The sequence below is a fragment of the Equus caballus genome, chromosome 10 (assembly GCF_041296265.1).
Source record: "Equus caballus isolate H_3958 breed thoroughbred chromosome 10, TB-T2T, whole genome shotgun sequence".
NCBI lineage: Eukaryota > Metazoa > Chordata > Mammalia > Perissodactyla > Equidae > Equus > Equus caballus.
The window spans coordinates 20576974-20602263 of NC_091693.1; the positions used below are offsets into that span (position 1 = coordinate 20576974).

General features: G+C 58.0%; 2 protein-coding genes across 6 annotated transcripts in view; one reads left to right on the top strand and one right to left on the bottom strand.

The window, feature by feature from the left end:
- Positions 1-2592: 2592 nt before the first annotated feature.
- Positions 2593-13263, top strand: C10H19orf81 (chromosome 10 C19orf81 homolog). Its single transcript, NM_001433631.1, has 6 exons — positions 2593-2685; positions 3369-3436; positions 10029-10101; positions 10204-10324; positions 11543-11682; positions 12900-13263. The coding sequence occupies exons 2-6, from the start codon at positions 3370-3372 to the stop codon at positions 13093-13095; spliced, it is 597 nt and encodes a 198-aa protein (NP_001420560.1). The 5' UTR covers positions 2593-2685; position 3369; the 3' UTR covers positions 13096-13263.
- The window catches only part of SHANK1 (SH3 and multiple ankyrin repeat domains 1), a 46685-nt gene continuing 34606 nt past the window's right edge, over positions 13212-25290 (bottom strand). For 3 of the 5 annotated variants that reach the window (XM_023650251.2, XM_070223193.1, XM_070223192.1), the window contains 3 exons: positions 23317-23413; positions 18576-21672; positions 13212-16616 (listed from right to left, as the gene is read on the bottom strand). In XM_023650251.2, the coding sequence (XP_023506019.1) occupies positions 15902-16616; positions 18576-21672; positions 23317-23413 (3909 nt within the window). In that variant the 3' untranslated portion in view covers positions 13212-15901. Of the gene's footprint in view, positions 16617-16903; positions 17119-18575; positions 21673-23316; positions 23414-25290 lie in introns of those variants that run through there. The other 2 variants (XM_070223196.1, XM_070223195.1) reach the window with 2 other exon arrangements.

Genomic DNA, 25290 nt, shown 5'->3' on the forward strand with positions numbered 1-25290 from the left:
CCGGCCCCGCCCCATTGCGGTGCTGGCGTAACTTCTGGAATAGGAAGAAATGCTGATTCAGGCATTCGCGCCCCAGGCTGCGTGCCAGGCCCCACCGTGGGACAGAGCTGGCTCGAGAGTGATGAAGTGAGTGACAGAAGGAGGCAGGTGGGGCTAAGGGATAGATACAGAGACAGAGACAGAGAGATGGAGAAACAGAGAGATGGGAAAACACAGCAAAGGAGACACAGGAGACAGACAGACAGACACAGAGAAAGAGAGAGAGACACAGAGACAGGCAGAAAAGTATAGAGACACAGAGAATGAGAGACAAAGAAAGTCAGAGACTCGTGACATAGAAATTCAAGTTCAGACACAGAGAGAGATGAGGCAGGGCTCCAGAGAGAGAGATGGGTAGAGAGAGGGGAAGAGAAAGAAAGACACCGAGGAAAATGGAGACACGGAGAGGCGGGAACATAGAGACCAGACTCCAGGGGAAAGAAGAAAGAGGGACAGAGACAGAGACAGAGAGACAGACATAGAGACACAGAGATGCAGAGATACAGAGACACCCGAAGAGGGAAGGAAGAGAGAGCTCCAGCAGAGGCAGCTAAAGCCAGACAGAGACAGAGAAGTGGGAAGGGAATGGCTTTTAACAAGGGTCACCTCTCTGTGTCAGGTCCAGGGGCTTTGCTGCATCTTGCTTTATTTAAGCACCAAGAGCCCTTGAAGGCAATATTATTGGCAAGAGATGAGGAAACCGAGGCTCAGAAAGGGGAAGACATTGGCCCAAGGTTGCACAGCCTGGACGTGGCATTCGTTGCTGGTCTGTTTGACCCCAGAGTCCACGTTTTCTTCTTCACTTCATGTTGCCTCATGAGGACCAAGAGGGACAGGGCAGACGGGGTTAGGGGACACTGAGTGTGGGTCACAGTGACAGAGGGAATTACAGACTTGGTTATTCACTCAACAGACACATTCTGTCTGTCCCTGAGCGGGGCGATGCTGGAAAGCCAGAGATGAGTCAGGAGCCGCTGGTCTGGCGGGGGAGGCAAACACAGACAGGCCCAGATTCCTGAGCAAGACAGATGGGATGGACAGTGTTCAGAGGTCTGGAAAAGGAGCAGATAAAGAACGTGTGGAGGAAGGCGACAGAACACACAACTGCAGCGAGGGGGCTCAGTGGGGGTCAGAGAAGGCTTCCTGGAGGAGGGGGCATTGGGCTTTTTGTTAAAGGATAGGGGCATTTGGGGAAAAGAGGAGCCTGGAAGAGCATTCCAGGCAGAAGGCACAGCATGTGGAGAGTGGAGACAGGGGTAGGGTGGGAAGGATTAATGAAATAAAATAAAAGGTGACTGGAGAATGTTCGAAGGGGTGAGCTGGGAGAGAAGGGTGGCCCAGAGTGTGCAGATCTCAAACGTCTGGCTGAGGGGCTGAACGTTGTCCGGGGAGCCAAGGACCCCTGGCACTGGGGAGCCATGGGAGTGCTGTGAGCCGGGGCAGAGCAGGGTCAGCTCTAGGTGCAGAAGGACTCCTCTGGAACCCTGTGGGGAAGGGAATGAGGGGAAGAAAATGCAGGATGGGAGGGCCAGAAGGAGGCTGGGGTGAGCGTCCAGGCAGGAGAGGATCTTGAAACTTGAGTGGGTGTCGGGGCTGTGGGAACAAAGAGGAGAGGAAGGGGCAGAGAATCAGGAGGCAGAACGGATAGAGCTTGGAAACTGATGGGCTGTGGGGACCAGGTATGCCTGTGCTCCCGGGTATGAAAGACGTCCCCTGTCCCATAGGGATGGACTTGGCAACTGGAAATGGAGAAGGACAGCCTGATGGGGGAGAAAGAGACATGAGGATGATAAAACGGTGTCAGGGCCACAGAGGAACTGAGTCTGGAACTGAGCCTATTAAAGCCTGGACTGTTTTTAATTGCCAGTGACAGAAACTCAAATGACCTAAGCATAAGAGGGAATAAATTGGGCAGATGAGGGCTTCAGGCATGGCTGGATCCAGGAATCTGACTGCCTGCATCTTTGGTCTCTGCTTTCCTTGTGTTGTTTTTGCTCTCAGACAGGTTCTCTACCCATATGGCAAGGTGATGGAACCCAGCATCTCCAACCTAGGCTCCGACCAGCCTGAGAACCTCAGCAGAAAAAGAAAGATCCCTTTTATAACAGGTCCAGTAAAAGTCCAAGGGTTGACTCTGTATCCTAGATTGCTTTTTAAGCTTCCCTCTGAACAAATCACTCAGAAAATCAAGGGGTTGCTACCTAGAAAGCAGGGAACTGATTCTTGTCAAGCGGGAAAAACAGCCAGTCAAGGCAGAGACCATCTGGAAGTGGAGAGAAGAGGACTAGAGATACAGGTAACAGAGACAGAGACGGGGAGGGCAGACAGAATAGCTGGGAAAGTCCAGCCTCCTCTCCCACGGTTCCTGGTGAGAGCTCTGCAGACACAAAGAAAGGGATGTCTGACGGGCACCTATGTGACTAGACCCCTTCGGTCCTGCTCTTGGGGTTCAGGAGCCCCCAGCCCCTCCTCCTTCAGACCCAAGAGTTGGAGCCCCCAGCCGCTCCCCCTTCCTCTGGAGGTGCCATGGCAACCAGCCCCGCCCCCCACCCCGTCCACCTTCCCCTCCCCCGTCTAGAATCCAGTTTCTGTTTGAATCTGGCCTGTGTCTAACCAGTTCCTGCATGACACAGGGATGATCGGAGGGCAAGTGGGAACAGAAGCGGGATGACAGAGGGGAGGGGAGCCAAGGAGCTGGGCAGAGGCAGCTACGAGAGAAGAGAGATGGGGAGAGATGGGAAAAGGAGACTGGGGGGAGATGGCGAGAGAGGCAGGGAGACAGAGAGAGGGTGACAGGGCTTGAGAGGGGCAGAAAACTATGAAGAGAGGGAGGGACCGGGGGCCGGGGAGAGGAAAGTGACAGAGAAGGAGACCTGGGAGATGGAACAAGGGGCGGGGAGAGAAGAAGGGGGGAAGAGGGCAGAGAAATCAAGGGAAAGAGTGGAGGAGAGCTGGGGAGAGAGACGGAGAGAAATCAAGGGAAGGAGAAGGGGAGAGAGGGAGGGAGGGAGCGGGGCAGAGAGATGGGGGGAGAATGAGGAAGAGAGACCGGTAGGGAGGGGTGAGGGAAGAGACCCCAGGATACAGGGACAGACAGAGGGGGAGACAGACGTGTGGGAAGGAAGATTTTGGGACATGCAGAGAGTCCCTGAGGTTAGGGGGACCCAGATCACTATGTGGCCTCCGCCTTCCGGTTCGTCCATAGTCTTTTCCCAGGGCTTCAAAGAGGAGAAGGAGGAGGTGGTAGTGGGGAGAAGGAACTGGGGTGGGTGGCCCAGTCAGAGCTCTTCTCCCCACCCTCCTGAGACACCCCTCACCCGCCTTCCCAGGATGCAGCCAGAGGTGGAGCCCCCGCGCTCCTCCACCAAGGGCCACCCCAGCATGCACAGGGAGGCAGGTACTGAGCTGGCGTCTGTGTGTGTCTGTGTGTCTGTGTATCTGTGTGTCTATGGAGGGGGGAGATTTCCTTCACCCACGAATTGTGTGGGACCCCTGGCTTGCAGTTTGGCCCTAAGTCAGTCACTGGCCTTCCAAACAGAGGGCCACCCCAAACTTAGGTCGACCTGATTTCCCAGACCCTTTGGACCTCAAAACTACATTTCCCATGAGCCTCTGCAGTTCCCCAACCAATGTTCTGGATACAGAACTACATTTCCCATAAACCTCCGGGGCCTCAACTACTCTTCTGAGGCCTTTATCTCCCTAGAACCCCACCCTCTGGTCCCTCACACTCTCCTTGTCACCTGCTCTGAGTTCAGCATCTTCCCCCAAAGCCATTCTCCCTCCCTGCTTCCCATCTTCAAATAAACCCAGTGCCAACCCGGTCCCTGGGCTGGACCTCAGGGGCTGTGTCCTCGTTCCCTCCCACAGCTGTAAGCCCCCAGTCCCATCTTCCTGCCCTCTGACTATCTCTGCCTGTCCCGACCTCTCCATCCCCACGGCCCTGGCTCCGGTCGTGTCCTCTTCCTCCACGTGGACCCTTTCTCCACCTGACTCCCGGTCCTCAGTTTCTCCCCTGCAGCCCATCTCCCATGAAGCTCCAGAGGGGTTTGTCTGACACCAGCTGACAACTTCAGGCTCTTACTCCGGGGCTCCCTGCTTGCTCTCTGCTGTAGCACAGTTCATTCATTCACCCATTCACTCATTCAACATTTACTGAGTGATAGCTTGGTGAGGCTGCATCTGGCCAGTAGGTAATAGAAAATGGGACTTTGTGTAAAGAATAGGAAAGTCATTATCTTACCCAAAAAAGAGGCCCAGAGGTGGGGTGGGGTTCGGGTTTGGTTGAGTCAGCTGCTCAATGATATCACTGAGAACCTAGTTTCTATTTCCCTGCTTTTTGGTCCAGGATACATTCCCCCTTTGCACGCCAGCTTGCTTACCTCATGGTCACAAGATGGCTGCCATAGTTCCAGGCATCACTTCCAGAGGTCCTCATCTTAAGAACCCCCGAATGATCTCTCCTCTGATCTCACTGGCCAGCACTAGGTCACTCGCCTGCTCCCATCTCAATCCCTGGCAACAGGAATGAGATTCTCGTGATGACTTTAGCGAGAGGTCCTCAATTCTGGCTACACATCAGGTGGGAGGATTTTAAAAAAAAACAGCACACCTATACCTAACCCCACCTCAGAAGCAATTTAAGCAGAATCTCTGGGATGGGGGCCCTAGCATTTATAGTTTTTGAATCCCTCTGGGTGATTATGGTGCATGGTAAAGTTTGGGAGACATTGGTTTAAAGTGGATGGAATAACTTCAGAGAACTGGAGATGGGTGAGGCTCCCCTGAGTCGCACGGGGGAGGAACGGATCCTCCTCAAATGGGGGCAGAAGCATGGGAGTGGCTGAGGGGGTCTCCTTTCCCACGTCTGCTCTGAGGACCCCCTCTGAGCCGGATGCCATCCCAGGCACAGCAGACACCCTGAAGGCAAAACAGACACCATTTCTCTGTCCCAGGGTCTCTTTCAGTGTCTTTGAAGCCCTCCTTCTTTTGGAGACCCCACCCCAGCCCATCTCTGCCCTGGACTGAGGCGCCCCCCTGATAAATAGAATTTACGTTTCACTGCAGAAAAGTGGGAGTGGAATGGAGCTGACCTCTTGGCCGGTTTTGCAGACCAGCGCTGGTCCGTGTCCGGCTCGCTGTTTCCCTTGTGCTATTTTGGAACCAATAACATTTGTATCTTATCCACTGCAAACTGTGGCCGAGGCCATTAGAAAGCCAGTGAGTCCCCAGCATTTGGTCTTTTAGTGCCCTAATGAGTGATAGGACCCAGGCTGTTCTCACGCAGAAAGGGCGGCCATGAACCACGCTGCCTCGCAAATAATTAATAACCAACAATTGCCATAATCGCTCCGAAGTCTTGTGGCCGAAGAGAATTCTGGGAAGTTTCTGCGGATGACCATATTCTTTTTTTGCTTAAAACCTTAGCCCGCGGCGGTCCCTCTGCAGGAAACGTCCTTTTCCCTGCCGCTTCTTTATTTGGCAAACTTCTCCTCATCCCTCAGGATTCACTGTGACACCACCTCCTCTGAGGAGCCTTCCCTGATTGCCCCCACACTGGGCCTCACCTGCACCTGGTGACATCTGCATTGTAGCTCATATTGTCCTTTACAGCGACTGGCTCCTCCCCAGACTGGGAGATCCAAGAGGGCAGGGCCGGGTATCAGGCATCTCTCGGTCTCCAGCAGGTTACACGGGAGGCCCTGGAGATGCCTGTTTAAGCTTGAAATTGTTGCATTTACTCAATTTATTCAATAAGTAGCTATTTTTTTAATCTTTTTTTTTTTTTTGAGGAAGATTAGCCCTGAGCTAACATCCGCCACCAATCCTCCTCTTTTTTGCTGAGGAAGGCTGGCCCTGAGCTAACATCCGTGCCCATCTTCCTCTACTTTATATGTAGGATGCTGCCACAGCATGGCTTGATGAGCAGTGTGTAGGTCCACACCCGGGATCCGAACCCACAAACCCCTGGCCACCGAAGTGGAGTGTGTGAACTCAACCGCTGTGCCACCAGGCCAGACCCAATAAGTAGCCATTTTTTAACTTCTATTTTTATTAAGTTATACATATACATTGAAGCGCATATATTAAACTCACTGTTGTAATTTATAAATACTTATTTCTAAGGTCACATTTCACAAGAAACCATTTTATTCACATTTTCTCACACGCATCTTTGATGTTGCTGGAGTCCCTTTTTGAGTCATTTAACACACTTTTTGAGGGGCATGTAATTTTATTCCTAAGTTATTTGTGATAGAAATTTAAAAGATTTTCTATGATGGAAAATTTCGAACACAAACAAAAATGGAGAGAATGGCATGATGAATCTCCATGTTCCAATACGTGACCTCAATAGCTATCAATGTTTTGCTAACCTTGTTTCATCTAGGTCCCCTCCCCTTCACATTTTTTGGGGGATATTCTATAGGGCAAATTTTTTTTAAAGAAAATCCCAGACATTATTCCTTTCCACCCCTCTGTACTTCAGCATGTGTCTCTAATTGCTAAGGATTTTTTAAAAGCTCACCTACCATGCCATAATTACACCTCACAAAGTTAGCAATTTTTCTGGAATATCATCTCATACCTAGTGCTTATTTAAATTTCCCTAATTATTTCAAAAATTGGTTTTTTACAGTTGATTTGTTTGAATTAGGATCCAAAGGCTACACAGTGCACTTGGTAATTACATCCTCTTTTTTTTTTTTTTTTTTTGGTGAGGAAGATTGGCCCTGAGCTAGCATCTGTTGCCAATCCTCCTCTTTTTGCTTGAGGAAGATTGTCACTGAGTTAACATTTGTGCCAATCTTCCCCTATTTTGTATATGGGACGCCACCACAGCATGGCTTGATGAGGGTGTGTAGATCCGTGCCCAGGATCTGAACTTGCAAACCCCGGGCCGCCAAAGCAGAACATGCAAAATTAAGCACTGCGCCACCTGACGGCCCCCCTTTTAGTCTTTATTTTCAATAAATGCGGACGCAGGACGTGGGGGAGATGGACTGTAATTAGAGACTTATGGAAATAGATGTAAAATTGCACCTGGGATGGGAGCGAAGGCGTAGCATCGTGAGTTCATGATAGGACCCTTCCTGGGACACTCAGGGGGCCTTGACTATCTACGTGGGGGGAAGAGGTTTCCAGCTGGAGCGCCAGCATGTGCTAAAGTCCTGCGGCAGGAGGCAGCATGAAGAGGTCAGGCCACAGAAGGGCCGCGTTTCTGGAAAGCGGCAAGTGAGGAAGAGGATGGTGTGTGACCGGCCTTAAGACATCAGCAGGGCCTGATGGGGGTAGTCTTGGGGGTCACAGGAGAACTTTGAACTTAATGTATCCTAAAGACAATGAGATGTCCTGGGAGGGTTTTGAGGGAGGGCGGGAGATATGACTCGATCTATGTTTCAAAATGCTCTTCTGTTTGGATGACTAGAGAGAGAGAGGAGTTAGGGGCTGTTGTCTCGACAAGAGTGGGGCGAGAGGCAGCAGACTGGGGAGACTGAGAATAGAGCCTGGATCCAGATGCCTAGATTTTTATCCTGAGTCTTTCATTTTGGGCTGTGTGACCTTGGCAAGTCCCTTAACCTCTCTGTGCTTCCGTTTCATCATTTGTTAAATTACGGAAGGTTGTCTTGAAGATGCAATGGAAAGTCCTTTAAAAAGTGCTTGGCGTCTTTAAAGGGACCGTAAACACTGTAGTTTCCTAGTTTGTTGACTATAGTTACCAGTTTTGCTAAGTGGACTGATTTGAGAAGGGGATCACCGTGTGGGAGGGATGGAGGAGAGGCTAGGACGGCTGGAGACAAATGATCAGAGAGGTCAGTGGGGAGACCACATTAGGGCAGATGCTTCTCAGAGGGCATCTTGTTAAAATGCAGATTCTGGCCCAGTAGGTCTGGGGAGGGCGTTGAAATGCTGTGTTTCAAAGAAAGTACTTCTCCCCAGATCACACGCTGGAGAGCGAGTCCCCACCACAGGGAGGACCTCATCCTGAAGGCCAGGGGAAGCCGCTGGCGGTTTGTAAACGTGGGGCACTAAGACGAGAAGGTCACCCCAGCTGCTCTGTGGAAACACCTGGGAGGTGGGAGGACGGAGACCCGAGGGACATCCTTACGATGGTACAAGCTAAGCTGTGTCGATGTCCCGAAGCCAAAGACAGCCAGGAGCACGGCTGTGACATAGCCGGGGGCTGCAGACAGCGCGTCCTGGCTCACTGGAGCCAACTGTGGAATTTTGCAAGCTGGTTGTTAAAATCGTGTGTAGCAAGAAATTGGCCACGGGGAGAGAAGTGACACCATAAAAACTGGCAAATGCTGCACATTGTGAGCGTGTGTGTGTGTGTGAAAGAGAGTTGCTAAACATTTGCCAGCACACCGCTGAGTTTATTGACTTGCGACGAGCGAGACCGTAACACCTGGAACGTCTGAGTGAGAGGGTGTCAGCCAGGGCGGACGGGAGCTGGGATGTGCTGGGATGACCTTGGGGACTCTCAGGGAGGCGGGCTGTGCTCTGGACCGGATGCTGGCAGAAGCGGAGACAAGTCCACGAGCGGAACTAACGCCACATTTGAGAAGGAAGCAGCCTCGGCTCTCAGCCGAGAGGGGGATGGACGTTCGGTCCATCTTGTAGTTTGGGCGGAGTTCATGTTCTCTGGTGTCGAGACGCCACTCCGGAGTGGTCTTTTTTAAATCTCGGTCCATCAGGGTCACGGGGTGTGTGGCCTTGGCTGATGCTGGGGTTCTGTCAAGTTGTTCACGTCCTGGGAGTGTCAGGCCAGCTCCTGGCTGTCAGCCTTCTGCTGGCTCAGCTGCTGTAACAAAGAGACCCCCCAAACACCATGGCATGAAGAGGACAGTTTCTTCCTCTCTCGTGTGTAACCGAAGGCAGGAGGTCTGGCTCGGAGGGACCTCTCAGCCCCAGGAGATGATGTAGGGACCCAGCTGGGCACTCTCCATGTTTTTGCTCCACCATCCAGCAAGGGTGAAGCTGCCTTCTTGCTACACCTGCATTCCAGTCCAAGGGAAGGGGCAACGAGTCTAAGACAAGCCATCTTCTTCTAAGCAGATGACTGCAAAGTTGGCCCCTGCCTCCCACTAACACTGTCGGGAGAACTTGATCACGTGGCCGCACCTAGTTGCAAGGGAGGCTGGGAACTGTTCTCTCCAGATGGACGACCGTGTGCCCGGCAAAACTCTAGGACCAGGAGGCGCAGTGGTTAAGTTCACATGTTCCGCCTCTCTGCGGCCCGGGGTTCGCCAGTTCGGATCCCAGGTGCAGACATGGCACCGCTTGGCAAGCCACACTGTGGCAGGCATCCCACATATAAAGTAGAGGAAGATGGGCACGGATGTTAGCTCAGGGCCAGTCTTCCTCGGCAAAAAGAGGAGGATTGGCAGCAGTTAGCTCAGGGCTGATCTTCCTCAAAAACAAACAAACAAATAAACGAAACTCTAGGACCAGAGAGGAAGGGGAAATGGATTATGTGGGACAACTAGGAGTTGGCTATAAGAGAGACCAGTTAGCTGAGGTTGGGGTTGTCTGGAAAGGCCCAGATGTGACAGCTGTTACCAGTCAAGTTCCAATCAGGAGGCTGGCTCTGAGTGTTGGAAAAACCCACAAACTGGCTTCAAACGCTGGAGCAAAGGGACACGATGCAGTGAAGAAGCAGCGAGGCTGGGGTGGCTGCAATCGCGAGCAAAAAGGGGCGTATCCCCACCCCTTCCTCCTGCCTTGCAGTCTCCCTCGAGCGCCCCCTTTAGGCAGAGCCTAATAGGAACCCAGCTGTCAACGCAGAAATGGGGTTGGTAGCTCCCCCATCCTGGTATCACGGAGCCGGTGTAATAGGGTGGAGCTGGGACCCCCAGAGACAACAACTTAATAACTGGCATAAGACCTATTCTGGGGTGGCATGGACAGCACTTGGTGAGGTCGTTTAAGCCGAATAATGTCTGAGGAGTGCTCAGGGCAGCTGACACTGGGTTCTCCGTCCCCAGGAGCCCTCCTTGTGGACCTAGGGACCCCGGAGGAGCTTCAGACTTGGAGCCTGGGCAGGCCGGGCAAATCCTCGTGAGTGGACCCCGGCCCCGTGACTTCTGACCTCAGCTCCCCCGAGGGCGATGGCAGCGACCCCTGACCTGGGAGGTCCCTGCCTGCTCGCTCTCTCGCCAGGAAGCAGTACCTGCGCCAGGTCATTGCAGAATACGAGGCGCTGGACCGAGAGCTGCCGTGCATCCGGAAGTTCCCCACGCCCCCCGCTGCCCAGCCCCTCTGCCTGTGCATGGAGACCTCTGTGAGTGGCCCCCTGCCCCTGTGGCTTTGGGCGGGATGGTGGAAAGGACACAGGCTCAGAATCGAGGTGGACGGGGTTTGAATCCAGGCTCTGTGGCCAGGACAGGTTGCTGGAAACTCATTGCGAATTTCTCAAAGGGTCAACTGACAAATCTATCACTGCTGATCCCAGAGGGGAGACCAAGGGGCAGAGAGAGGGGGAGAGTGAAAGGCAGAGAGCGAGGAGACTGAGGACAAAGACAGTCCTGCTAACTCACCTACTATGAAATTCTGTAACTTTTGCAAATACAGCAAAGACCCATAAGGCAAAGGCCAAGTTTTTGGCAGATTAGCGAACTGGTCATTCAGCGCATGAATGCTTTGGCAAGCCCTGCCCTCAGTCAGAGGCGGTGTCTGTTAGGGTCTCACTCACGTGAGAATTAAATGAGAGGAGCAGGCATTAATGTGGCGCTTACTGTGTGCCAGGCACAGGCTCAGTGGCGCCCCCTCAGCTGATCTGTGAATTTACCCCAAAACGGGGATTGCTGTCCTTGTTTTAGGGACCAATCCCCACCCCACTGCTCCTCTTCGTGGTTTTGAACGTGGGACCCCGTCGCCCCACACAGCCCCAAGGCTGGCCTTCCCGGAGGTGACCAAGTTCATGATTTCATTTTAGTCCCTCAGCAATTTCATATGCTATGATAAGTTTCACCTCCGACGTGTCACCTCGTGCTGAAAATGCGGTTAGTGATCCACATGTTTCCGAATGTTAAATAGATTGACAAGAAGTCAGAACCCCAATGATCCTGATTTTCTGACAACTGAACGTTCCTTAAAATGGTAATATGAATATCAAAGAAAAAATGTATGACTTAAATCCTTGCAGAAATCCTCAAGAGCTGCCAAAAGCTTGCCACCCAGAGCAGATTGCTAGGAAAGTTCTCAGTAGATTGGTAAAGTCGGCACATTGGTGAATCATTCGGCCAACTGTTCATTGACTTTTTGACAAATGGGCTTGGTGGAACTGATTTTTTGGAGAATGACCTCGAATGACAGTAGATGCTTTTCTGTCTGAGATGCCTGTCTTCCCCGCTCTGACAAGAGCGACAGGACCCTGGGATCAACTGTAATCCTTGCCCCTCAAATGCCCCCTGGGACTCTGGCAGGTTCTGCAGGTGCGGTCTAGGGCGGGACTGAAGCGGGGTGCTCGGGTCTGAGGCGCTCTCTCCGACTCCCCCAGCCCGAGGAGGACCTTACCCACCTGGAGGTGCTGGAGGCGCTGGAGGCCGAGTTACCTGGGGCCATGGAGAGCGGGCGCGTGAGCAGCATCCGCTTTGAGAACATGAACGTCATCTGTGGGACTGCGGGACGGCGGGACAGGTGAGCCCGCGGCGGGGGCGGGGCCTGGACGGACGGGGGCGGGGCTTAGAGGGACAGACGAGTGGGCGGGGCCTGGGGCCTGGGCCTGGAAGGACGGGGAGGGGCGGGGCGGCTGTGAGACAGGGCGGGGCTTAGAGGGACAGACAAGTGGGCGGGGACTGGGGACTGGGCCTGGAAGGACCGGGAGGGGCGGGGCGGCTGTGAGACAGGGCGGGGCTTAGAGGGACAGACAAGTGGGCGGGGCCTGGGGACTGGGCCTGGAAGGACGGGGAGGGGCGGGGCGGCAGTGAGACGGGGCGGGGCTTAGAGGGACACACGAGTGGGCGGGGCCTGGGGACTGGGCCTGGAAGGACGGGGAGGGGCGGGGCGGCTGTGAGACGGGGGCGGGCCTTGAGGGACCGAGAGGGGCGGGGCGGCGGTGAGCGCGATGAGGAGGCGGGGCCGGGAGTGAGGGCCGTGAGGGGTGGGGTCTAGTGAGCGCGGCGGGGAGGGGCCGGAGTCAGGGCAAAGGAGCTGAAAGAGCGGGAAAGAGAAATAAAGCCGGGGGGCGGGGCCTGGGGAGCCCCGGGAAGTGTCTGATTGGTTTAAGGGCGGGGCGACGGGACTGAATGAGAACCAGGAAGGGGCGGAGCCGAGAATGAGCGCGCTGAGGGGCAGGGCCAGGTGAGATCAGAGAGGAGGAGGGACCTGGAGAGGTGCGGGGATGGGCAAGACCGAGGTGTGGGGGCGGAGCCCGGGAAGGAAGCTACGAAGGGGCGGAGCCTGGACTGACCACATTGTAGGGGCGGGGCCAGGAGTGATCAGATGGGCAGGGGCCTGGAGCATCTAGTCGGGGGCGGGGCCTAGAGGCACTTAGATCAGGGGGCATGTCGGAGAGCCACACTGAAAGGGCAGGGCTGGATAAGGAAGGGAGTGGGGCCGGGAGCTGCGGGGTGAGAGTCGAGCCCTGGAGCGGCAGTTTGAAAAGACGGAGCTTCGACTGACCTCCATCAGGGGATGGAACCAGGCCGAGAGAGAAGACCGGGCCTAGAATGACCCAGGTGAGGGTCAAAGTCAAGGTTGACCTCGGCGAGAGGGCAGGGCTGGAGAGTTTAGGAACGGAGTGACGGGTTGAAGGACTAGACAGGGACTCTGCCAATCCAAGGCGGGGCCGGGACCACGAGCGATTCCCCTTCCGTCTCGCCCCGCCCCTCTCCCTTGGCCCCTTCCCCTCGCAGGTGGCTCATCACGGTCACGGACTTCCAGACTCGCTCGCGCCTGCTGCGCTCGGGGCTCCGCCTCCGCGGGCTCGCGCACCCGCTCGTGCGCCACGACGAGCTGCTGCTGGGCGACTACCGCCTGCACCTGCGCCGCTCGATGGTCCGACGGCGCATGCTCGAGGCTCTGGGGGCGGAGCCGACCGAGGAAGATTGACGCGTGGGGCCGGGCCCCGGCTGCGCTTGCGCACCGTCCAGCGGGCTCCGGCTCCCCTCCCAGAAAACCCCGGAGGGAAGGGGGCGTTGCCTCCCCAGGAAGGAGGCGGGACCGGCTCGAGGGGGTGGATACTGTGAGTTTAATTATAAAGAATGACCTGGTACAAAAGCCATTTCTCTCTGCAAAATCTTGGTGGGGACTCAGGGGGAGGGAGGTGATGGGGGGTAGGGACGAACCCCCATAATATAATCCCGCCTCCCTAATTTTCCCCCAGTTCCTGCAAGTAGACGCCTGGGTCCCAATCCCTTGAGGGATGAACTAAGGCCCGCGAGAGGGAAGCCCCGGTCTCTGGGACTTTCAACGCGTGCCGATCCCGGTCTCAGCGAGAAACGCACGTCCTCCTCCGCCCCCCTCCTCTTCCACCTCCCACCCCCCTTGGAAGACAATTCTCGGGCTTTTATTTCAGGTTTTTTTCTGGATTTTTTTTGTGTGTGTTCTAGGGTTCTTTTTTTTTTGTATTTTTTTGTTATTGTTCCTCTTTTTGCTTTGTCTCTCCTCTCCGCCCCGCGCTGCCCCCCATCCAGTCCCTTCCCCCTCCCCACCCAACGGCTCCTCCCCCCTCCCCACCCCCTACACCCTCCCCAACCCCGCGGCACCCATCCAGAATGAACAAGCCCTTTATAGACAGGCGCCGCGCAGGCCCCCTGCGGACGGGGGGCATCCGACAAGGGGGAGGGGGCGGGTAGGGGCCCAGCTCGACCTCCGCTCCCCTCCTCGCCACCCCTCCCCCCTCCCACACCCTCCCACAAGGTTCCCCGCAGATCCCTGACGTGGTGAGGGGAGAGGGCTGCAAGCGCCCTCCCCCCATGGACGGAGCGCTCCCCCTCGAGGGTAGGGGGCAGCAGAGGGGGAATGGGCTTGGGGGAAGGAGGGGGAGCTCCCTTCTTTGGCAGCTGAACATGGGGGGGACCTGAGGGCGATGCCCTCCCCCCTTTACCCACAGTAGGGGAGGGGGCTCCGCAGGGGGAAGGGGTGGCTTAAAATTCCCAAGCCCCAGGAATAAAGGCGGGGGGGGGGGGCGGGCGCGGTTGAGGGGGACGCGTGCGGGAAGGAACAGCCATGCTGGAGGGGGAAGGAGTTTCTTGGAGAGGCGGAAAGGTTAGGGGGACAAGGGGGATCTTCGTGCAAAATGGATGGACAGATGGCCCAGGAAGGACTGGGAGGAGTGAGAGGAGGGAGGTGGTGCAGAGAGCAGAGACGGGAGCAGGGGGAGGAGGAAGTCTGGAGGGAAGAGGAGCAGGAACAAGGTGTGCATAGGGTCCTCTCTCACCAGAAAGAGACCCGAGTGTGAAGCGGAGAGAGAACAGGCGGAGTGGGAATGTCTGCAGGAGCTGTTCCTTCGCAGAGACAACAAATAAAGGAACCAGGACACACAGCCCAAGAGTGTGTGGAAGGAGACGAGTGGGCAAAAGGAAAGAGGTGGTGGGGTTCCCCGGAGGGAGAGGGAAGAAGTCACCCAGGAGCTGACAGAAACAAGTGGAAAGGCAAGGATGAGTGTGCAGCAAAGCCACGCTGTGCAAGGACGTTGTTAAGAGAAAGAAAATGGCCTCAAGAGAGCCGTGGAGGTGCCGGGGGGATGAGTGTGCAAGAGTGAGTGTGCAAGAAGGTTCACAAAAGAGTTAAGAATGGAGCTGCACAAAGATTTGGAAAAGAAGCGTGGAAGGAAGTGGGAGCTGGCGAAGAGGAGAGGAACCTGTATTTGAGAGAGAAACGGTTCCTGGGAGGCCCGGTGTGCAAGATGTGTGATAAGAAGGGACAGTGCGAGGGGGGCGGGGCAAGGAGGGGCGTGAGAGTGTCACTGAGAGGGAGACAGGTCAAGAACAAGGAAGGAAAGTGCTTCAAGGAAATGGAGGCAAGCGCGCAAGAGAGGGGCGCGGGACAGCAAGTGTGCAAGGGCTGGAGAAAGAGAAGCGCATTGCAGAGAATAAATCCATGTGCACAGAGTCCGTGAGTGGGTTGAGGGAAGGGGTGTCCCAAGTGTGTCTGCAGCAAGGGTCCAGAGATTTTCAGAAGGGAGGGGTGTCAGGGAGGGTGCCAAGGCATGAGTGTGTGAGCGAGAAGCGGACAGAGCAGGAGCGTGGAGCGTGGGCAGAGAAATGTGATGTGCACGAGAGCAACGGCGTGTGTCTGAGAGCTGGAGGGCCTCGCGAGCTGGAAGCGAAGGCGGAGTGTGCAAGACAGCGAGAGGGCAAACTTGTGCAAAATCGTAGCCCAGGGAGGGGAGAGAGGCGAGCAGGCGTGCAAAGGAGCGTGCAAGAGGCTAGGGGCCTGCTGTGTGTGCTGGGGAGAGGGGAAGGCGGGGCGAGCCGAGGGGCCTGGCGGGGGGAGGGTGGTAGAGGGGCGGCAGGTGGTGGAATCTGAGGGCACCCCTTCCCTGCGGCCTGGGGCACGACCCCCATCCATCAGGCTTAGGGCTCACCCTCTATGGCTCTGGCTGTCCCCCCACTCCCCAGAATCGACCCTTCCCTCCTTCTCCATCCCCCTCTGTGATTTTTCCAGCCCCCCCTCCACTCCCCGCTTCACACACGCACACAATCTCTTGTCAGCTGCCCCCTCCTTCGAGGTGCAAATGTCTGGCCAGGATCAGGCCACCTGGTGACCTCCGGTGGCCTTGGGAGACGAGGGCAGGGCGCAGTTTTAGCAGAGTCCCTGGCCCAGGGGTAAGAGAAAGACGGTCAGGGGTCAGAGATCAAGAGGCCAGCAGGCTCCCGGGTTCTTGGACGGGCTGGTCCGTCCAGGCCAGCCATCACCTCTCCAGGAAAAACTTGAGAGCCCGGTCGATGTTCATGCGGTGGCCCACCCTGGTCACCCCCAGATCAACGTAGTCCTCCTTGGTCAAGGCGGGCAGGTGGGAGCCGTCGATCTCGTGGTCCAGGAACCGGGCCCGGTGCTCGGCCAAGCCCAGCCACTCGAGCCAGTCAGCCACGTCGAACTTGGTCCAGAACCCCAGAGGTTTAGCGCCGAACGGCTTGTCCGGGGGCAGCGAAAGCAGGCGCGTCGGCGAGAGGGAGCGCGAGGCCCCTGACAGAGCTCCCCCGAGACCCCCGGACATCCCGGGGTGCGGTGGCACAAAGACAGGGGCGAAGGGGTCGGCCGAGCCTCCTGCCCCTCCGGTGGGGGAGCCGCGGATGTCAAAGAGACCCGGATAGAGGGGTCCGGAAGGCAGGATGGGCAGGGACGAGGGCCGGGGCGCAGGGCTGACCTTGTGCTCCGAGGCGGGCAGCAGCGAGGGGCTGGGCGCCCGGCGGAGCAGAGGGGGCCGCATCTCGAACTCCACGCCCTGGAGGTGGCGGCTGGACGTGGAGGAGGAGGCTGAGGGCGAGGTGGCCCCGGGAGCCGCAGCGGCGGAAGGGGAGACCCCACTTCCGGCGGGGAGTGGCGGCAAGGGTGGTTTGGGCCAGTTCTGAAACAGGCTGCTGACGGGTTTGGAGAGGAGCGAGGACTGGGAGTCTTCGGAGAGTCTGGAAGGTGACAAGGGGGCAGGAGGGAAGGAGGGGGTTGGGGGAGGGGCGAGGGCGGGATGAGAAGGAGGCAGAGGTCAAGATACAGGGAGAGAGGACGAGAGACGGGGCGGAGGTGGAGATGGAGGACAGCGATGGGAAGAGATGGAAGGAGGGAGGGGGCAAGACGGATGTCAGGACAGAAATGAAGGGAGAGAAAAATGAGAGGACAGGGAGAGGGTGACAGTCAAGAGAGGTGAAAGAAAAAGAGACATTAAGTGATAATAATATTAATCGCCACCACTTACTGATGCTCACGTGTGCCAGGCATTGTTCCAAGTGCTTTACATATCACATCTCAATTTAATCCCCATGGCAGCCCTGATGCAGGTTACTATTATTATCATCATCATCAGCAGCACAGAGAGGTTAAGTAACTTGCCTAAGGACACACAGCCAGGAAGTGGCAGAGCCCAGTTATATGGCACCAAAGTCTGAGCTCTTAACCACTACTCTATACTGCCTTTCGGGTTATGGCCAGTCACAGCAGAGTGGAAGACAGGGAGACGGTGAGAGAGGAACAAAAAGAGTGTGAGCATTCAGGGGAGAGAGATGGAAGGGGGCAGGGAACAGAGAGAGAGAGAGATGAGGAGAGGGAGATGAAAGAGAGAAGAAACAAGGGGAGAAAAATGTTCCCCTCATCCCTTTAGCTCCCTCCACAACAGCCCTGCCTCAGGGCCTTTGAACTGGCTGTTCCCTCTACCTAACTCACTCTTCAGCCACATACCCAGGTGATTTGCTCCCTTTGCTCCCTCCGCTCCTCCCATCTCTGCTCACCTTGCTGGTTATTTGAGAGACCTTCTCTGCCCATCCTATTATTGTGGGGTTTTTTTCTTCCTAGGATGACTCCAATTATTTTCTTTCTTGTCTGGCCCCCACCCCAGCCTCATTAGACCATGAGGTCTCTGAGGGCAGCATTTTGCCTGCCTCGTCCACTGTGGGGTCCCTCTCACCCAGAAGGAGACCCAACACATAGTAGGTGATAAATTAATAAGTGGTGCATCTGTCCACCCCATTATGTCTCCTCTCCTCTCCCCAGAGTACTTTTAAGAATAATCAAGGAGTTGCCTTAAGATCTCAAAGGCCTGGGAAAACCACATTTGAAGATCAACCATAAGGCCCTCAGACCCTCAAACAGAATTTGAACTCTACAGATCGTCAAGGGGATGAAAAAAACCTCTCCCCACTCTCTCTGTGTCAGAATGGGGAAGGCGACTCCGCTTTCCCTAAGACTGAAAGGTCTCGAATGAGCTGGAACTTCGTGGCGATCCCAGCTGGCTAGTGGATTCCGGAAATGTCTGCATCTTCCCTCATTTCCCCATCTCTGCCCGCTGGGTGTTTCTAAGAGGCCCCTCCCTTCCTACATCTCATGTTACAACAATGGCCCACATTTAATCCTCACTGAGACCCTTTTAGGTGGGTCCTATGCCATCCCCCTTTCTACAGAGAGCCAGATTCCTTTGCCTCAGGTCACCCAGTTAGACAGTGCAGGGCTGGGAGCGGGACCCAAGAAGCCTGGCTCCAGAAGCACACGCCTAACCACTGTGCCCGAGAGCATCGTGTCCTGACCCACACTGGGTTCAAGGGACTTGTAGGTTCCAAGGACTGAACCCACCAAGAACCAGACACCAGCAAGTTGTGTGCTCTGGTCTCCTTTGTCAAGAATTCTTTTTCTTCCTCATGGGACGTGGGTTGTCATGGTGACAGGAGGACACCACCGAAGCTACTGAGATAAAGGGAAGTTTAAGGTGTCTGTGAAAGCATGTTTCTTGGAGGATGAACTTCCACAAGCCAGCCTGGGTTCTGTTTCCTTTCTGCCACCCGGGCCCCTAAAGGGACACAGCTATGGGGGAGGCGGATTCTGGTACCCACAGCATCGGCCCCTCTGGCCTCCGTTGCCAACCACCGGCCCCTGCTCACCTCTGCCGCTGCAGGGAAGAGGTCCTCTCTGGGATGTAGCTAGCTCCCCCGTGGTGGCTGTCCCCGCTTCCCCCGCTGCCTCCCCGGGCCCAGGGCAGAGCGCCACCAGCCGCCGAGGAGCCTCCAAATTGCTGAAGCTTGGAGCTGAGTTCACTGATGATGCTGGCTTTGACTGTGGCCAAGGCTGAGGCCTGAGGCTGGGCCAGGGGCCCGGGCAGGGGTGGTGGCGGGGGGCCCGGGCCCTCCTCCCAGGGCAGCAGCTTCCGGGGCAGAGAGGAGGCCGACGGCAAGGGCACTGATGGGCCTTCTGGCTCCACAGCCACCGGACCCCCGGCCACGCCCACCGACGAGGGTCCCGGGCAACCACTCAGGGCCAGCAGCCCATCGGTTCCAGCCCCCGTCACCGAGACCGTGGGGCTGGTGGGAGTGACCGCGTCTCGGAGTCCCCCACTGGGGCTGGGCCGCAGGCCTCCACTAGCCCCCAGCGCCCGTCCCCGGAGCTTGGAGGGAGTCATGAGCTGCGGGGGGTACGGTGGGCCCGGAGTTCCGCTCCCTCCGAAGGCCTGGCCGTCCAGGTAGGCCACATACGTGTCCAGAAGCTCCGTCCCACTGGCCACCCCGGCCCCACCCCCAGCGCCACCCGCCCCTGCGGGGCCACCGCCTTCGGCCGACAGGCTGCTCAGCGTGGACGCACTGCTGATGGTCTCCAGAGGGTGGTCGCTACTGCTCCGACTGTCCACCTCCTCGATACCAGAGTCTGTGCCAGGCGGGGGGTCCGGGCCAGGCTGGGGGGCGGGGGGAGCCGGTGCGGCTGGGGCTGGTGGGCCTGGCGGAGGGGGGTCCCCGGCAGCAGCGGGGGCCCCCTGGGTTAGTGTGGCCACCTCACTGTCGTAGGAAGTCAGGCTGGATGCGGTGGAGTCCAGGGTGGGAGGGGCGGCGGCGACCGCAGGGGGCGGCACAGGGGGCAGCGGGGTGGTCGGGGTGGGTGGGTCCGGCAGCGGGTGGGGAGGCCCAGGCGTGAGGGGCGACTCGGGCTTCTCGAAGCTGTTGGAGAACTCGAGGGGCGGGGGCAGCGGTTCCACGAAGAGGAATTCGCCATCTTCCACATCCACCGAGGGCGCGGGGGGCGGCAGGACGAGCAGGGGAAGCCCGTTTTCTTCGCTGCCCCGCGGGGAGGTCGGCGAGGGGGGCACGGACCGGCGCGGGCTGGGCGGCGGGACCCCCGGCCCGTCCTCCGAGGGGGGTCCCCTTCCACCCGCCCCACTGGCCCGGGGCTGGCAGTTCTCGAGGAACCGCACGTGGAGGGGCAGCCGCTCGGGCTCCTCGGGGGCTCCGGCCCTCCAGGCCTTGCTCACCCCGGGGTGCGGGGCGGGGGGCTCCGGCCCCAGCTGCAGCAGGAGGGGCCCGACCCCAGGAGCCGTGGGGGGCAGGCGGTGCAGCAAGGAGCGCCGCGCGGCCGGTGGGCTGGCCGGCAGGGACTTCTCCTGGCTGCCCAGCCCCGCCCGGTACCCCAGCTCCCGGCGGGCGGGGTCCGGCGGGGGAGCCCCCCAGAGACGCAGCACCGGCTCATGGTGGGCGTGGGGCGAGTGATGGTGAGGAGTGGGCGGCGGGGCCTCGTAGCGGGGCGACGGGGGCCTGGGAGGGGGCTGGGGGGGCCCCCCGCCCTCCGAGGACTCCTTCAGCGCCCGCTCTCGGGCAGCCAGGGCCAGCCCGAGCGGGGAGGCTGGGTCCAGGGCCTTGCCGGTCAGCGGGTGGACCAGGGGCCGGGGCGGCAGGAAGCTGGTGAAGGCGCTGCTGCCGCCGCTCGCCCCGTAGGCGCGGCCGCCGGCTCCGTAGGCCCCGTAGCCCCCGCCGCCGCCGGCGCTCGCAGCCTCCAGCCGGAGGTAGGGCTCGGCGGAAAACATGCCCTCGTCGATGGACTTGGAGTGCCGCAGCCGGGGACCCGGGGGCGCCCCTGCGCCCAGCGCGCCCTCGCCGCCCTCCTCGTCCCCCGCGTCGGTGGAGAGGAAGAGCGTGGAGCGCCGGCGGGCTTCGTTCTGCCAGCCCCCCTCTCTCCGGGCCGCCCCCACCAGGGCCGCCCCGAACTGGCTGGTGAAGTCGAGGGTGGCCGGGCCGCTGGGCGACGCGGGCGTGGGCACGGGCGAGGGGGACGGCGGCACGGGGGACATGGCCGGGGCGGGGCTGGGCGCGGAGGAGGAGCCGCCGGCGGGCTCCGGCTGGCTGGGGGGCTCCGCCTCGGTGCTGCTGCCCTGGCTGCTGCGGCCGCTGCTACTGGTGGACGGAGCCTTGATAATGATGGTGGGGATGGGGATGGAGTTCTTCTCCGACGGGGCGGCCGCGGCCGGCGGTGGCGGCTGCGGGGACGCCGGGGAGGTGGGCGACGGGGCGGGCGGGAGGCCGGCGCCCTTTTGGGGTTCGCCCTCGACTTTGGTCTGCTTGACCAGCGGGCCTTTGCGCCCGCGGCCCGAGCGCGCGGGCACGTACATGGCCGCGCTGGCCGCCCGGGGAGGCAGCTGGAAGTAGCGCAGGGCCGGCGTCTGGGAGGGGCCGCCGCCCGCGCCCCCGCCGCCGTGGTGGGACGGCGACGGGGCCCCCGGGGTCGGGCTGGGCCCGCCGCCCCGCCAGCCCCGCAGGCTGGGCTGGGGCCCCAGCGCCAATCGCGGCGGGGGGTCGTCGGGGGAGCCACCCGTCTCCATCTCCGGGGGGTGAGGGGGGTGGGCGTGGTGGTGGTGAGGCTGCGGAGGCGGAGCGTGGTGGTGGTGATGGTGGGGCGGGTGGTGGTGGGCAGGGGGCAGGGGCCCGCTGTGGTACAGGCTCTTCTCTCGGCCCCCTAGGCGGGTGTCAGGAGGGGTGGGCCCATCAAAGGATGCAGGGGAAGAGGCGGGCAGGGGACCTCCCGAGCCGGGGTTGAAGGGCCCTCCCCGGGGGGAGGGGGTGAGGCGGCCGGAGGAGGAGGGGGCCGGAGGTGTGCTGTAGGGGGGCTCCGGTGGGGACGTGGTGGGCGGCGGGGGGATGTCCTCCGAACCAGGCACAGAGAGGCTGCGGCTGAACTTCATGGCTGGGGGCGCTAGGTAGGGTCTATCATCTTCTGCAGCCCCTGGGGAGACATAGAGGATCCAGGAGCCCGGCCTGGGGTGGGAGGCCTTCCTTGCTCCACGATCCCATAGAACTCCAGTATCAATAAAATAATAATAATAATAATAGCAGCACCCAGTACATGTTAAGAAGAACTTCACACAGGTTAATCCAGAGCTTCCCCAGCTGTGAGAAATCCCAATCCTGCTAGATATCGTAATACAGGTTGTGCACTGCACAACAGCAAACAGCAGAGAGAGCAATGGGGTTGAGGGGGCGAAATTCAGCTGAACTTCCTCCCCAGGCCAGGAGGGGGCGCCTTTTTTCTAATTTGCGCAAAGACACAGTCTATGCTGGAGGTGGCTCTGGATGAACCAAAGTGGCTGGAGCCGGGACGAGACACCGTGTCGATGTGCACGGGTCCAAATTTCTTTTCATGTTTATGCAGAAAAGAAATATAAGGAGCACATCCAACCTGTGATTTCACACACAGATGAGGCTACTGTTTAAAAGAGGGAGGCGATCTATCGGCGAGCGATATTAGGTAAGTGAAGAGAGATGGACAGACCTAGAGATGGCGGACACTGAGAGTGGGGGAAAGGCTGGAATCCAATCGGCAGAACAACTCAGAGAGGACCGGAGGAGTGAAGACTTGCCTGCTTGTCACCATCAGGCTCAGTCCTTGACCCTCCTTTCGCCTCTGACCGCTCTCTCCCTGGATGGTCTCAGCCAGCCTCGTGGCTCCATCGCCAGCTCTCTGCTAAAACCTCCCACATGGGCCTGGGGCACAGTCCTCTCTCCTGAGCTCCAGGGGCCTCCATCCAAATGCCACATCCTCTTGGTCACCTCACTGGCCTCTCACACTTGGCAGGCCCAAACTGACCTCCTTGTCTCCTCCCCAGCCCATGGTCTCCCGCATCTCAGCGGAGGGCAGCTCGGGCTTGCCTCAGGACCTTTGCACTGGCTGTCCCTGCTGCCTGGAAGGCCTTCCCTCCAGATACCCCCATGGCTCCCTGCTTCCTCTCCAAATTTTAGCTCAAGCCTGCCCCCCACCATCCCCTGATCCTTTTTTTTAACTCTACTTTTTTTTTCCCATAGCACTTTCCACTGCTAACATACTATATAATTTTCCTGTTTCTCCTTAGAATCCATGGTCTGTCTTCCCCTGCTGGGAGGTAAAGTCCATGAGGGCAGGACCTGTCAGTGTGTTTTGTTCACGGATGTATGCCCAGGAGTCTAGGACAATGTCTGGCTTATAGTGGGTGTTCAAAGAACTTTTATAGAATGAATGAATGAATGAATGAATGAATGAATGAATGGAATCAGGTATGAGAGAAGGGACTAGGGTCTGTGGCAGGGGATTCAACTCACTGCATCCAGACATGCGCAATCATGTTCTCATTTTCTACATACAGAGCCCAGATGCAAGGCCCAGAGACATGAAGCCGCCTGCCCCAGGTCACACAGCTGGGACGACAAGAGCCAGGATTCAAACCGAGGTTGCCTAGCAACCAAGCCTGCGCTCTCTGCCCAATCTGATGGAACCGTGGTCACATAGGGAAGGAGAAGAGAACATTTCCAGCATCCCTTGTCTCCCCCGTAACCACCACCCTCCCAGCCTCCCCCTCCCCCACCAGCATCCCTCACACCCCTCCGGGTGACATACCGATAGATTTTTGCCGGAGCATAAGGCCAGGTCCTGGAGGCAGGTAAGAAGGACGTTCGTAACTTGGCTGGGAGCGGTGGTGGGGATCGAAGCTCGACTTTGGGGTGGGAGTCAGGGGCAGAGAGAGAAAAGATAGCAGAGACAGATCAGACAGGACCCCATCCTTCCCCAGGCCTCGGCAGGAAGGGAGAGGGGCGTGGAGGAGCTGGAAGGGAATTCTGGGGGAGGCAAAGGTCTCTGAGTCGGGTGGCGGGGAGAAAGAGAGGAAAAGAAAGCCACTCATCAGTGGACCCTGTTTGCTCTGCTTCACAGACTGATCACTCATCTGGGCCCTTTGCTCCATTCCTGCCGTCACTGCCCAGGTCCCAGTCACCACTGTCGATGGCCTGGACAACTGCAGTAGCCTCTCCTCTTGTCCCTTTGCTGCCCCCCCCCCCATCATTCCCTCACCCCTTTCTGGTCTGCTCTCCACACACAAGTCAGAGAGGTCTTTCAAAAAGAAATTCAGCTTATGCTCTTGCCCTGCCTGAAATCCTACAGTCATATCCCACACCAGTTAGGAGGGGATCCGAATGAAGTCTCAACTCCGTCTACAAGGCCCTCTGCAGTAGACACTGCCGCTGCCTGCCCGGATGCCCTCGGCGGGATGCTACACCACCCCCAGCTGCTGTGGGCGTCACCTGCATGTGGCTCCTGGCTGCCCCTTGCTCTGAAGAATCACCCTCCCCCAAAGGGGCTGATGTACCCAGGCCGTTACGTGCCGCCCCTTCTGGGAGCAGCCGGAAGCCAGTGACTGACGGACACGGAGGTCCAAGGCAGGATCAACTCCATGGTGCAACTCACACTCCAGGGCACCCCGGGGGGATCAGGCTGCGGGCGGGTGGGCGGACTCCAGCAGGGACCAGGTCGGCTGACCTCTGCAGCCCATCCTGCCCCCCTCACTCCCTCACGGGTCCCCCCTTAGCGAACCGTTGGCACAAGAATCTCTACCTTGGGCTCCGATGGCAGGAAACCCAGGCTGAGACCCCCTGTGGGATGGAGGCTCGACTGCGTCTCCTACTTGCTCGCACGGGTCCCACCACGTCCACCTTCCCCCGCTCCCCCCGGGGGGCCCCCAAGGTCCGTCCCTGCTTTAGAGCACTTGCAAGTCCTGGTCTTCCCTCTGCAATGCTTTTCCTCCTGATTCTCACGGGTTCTTCCCATCTGTACGTCTTCCAGCCAAACGTCCCTTCCCATCACTGTCTACTGTCTCCCCGTCCTGTTTTCTTCCTGGCCTTTCTCTGCATCCAAAATGCTCTGGTTGCCAAGCTCACTGTCTCCCTCCCCCCACGAGAATGGCAGCTCCCTGAACGCACCATATATTCCCGCATGCATGGTGGGTACAGTGTCTAGGGCCCACCAGACTATTAGGGGAAATGTTTTAATTGATTTTAAAATCCGAAGGAAAAGAAAACTATCATCCAACCTGGATAATATTCATCTTTGCACCCACACCGTCAGAACATACAGGTTCTTTAACTTCTGTTTTTAGGAGGGAGGGGCTCACAAAGGCAAAAAGGGTGGCGACGTTGTCAGTCTTGTTCACAGCGGGGGCCCCAGGCCCCAGACCTAGCCTGACGTTCTACAAGCTCGAGTCAACGGAACGAGGAACTGAATAAGAACTCTCCTGCTTCCTCCAGGAGACCCCATACGTCTCCCTTCTCCATCTTTGAGACCAGAAATGCAGAGAAAGGAAACCCTCTCCCGGTGAAGTCCCCACCTTTCAGGTGTGGCCCTCACGGCCCTCGCCTCCAGCCATGGCCCCTCCTACAGCCTTGCACTAACCACTCCCCACACTCTTAACTGCTTGTGCTGTTTCTCACCTCGGAGCCTCAGCACATGCTGTTCCCTCTGCCTGGAACGTCCTTTCCTCGTGCTCTGCTTGAGAAAACTCCTGGTTATCCGAGCCCCCCAACCCCAGCCTGGCTGTCCCCC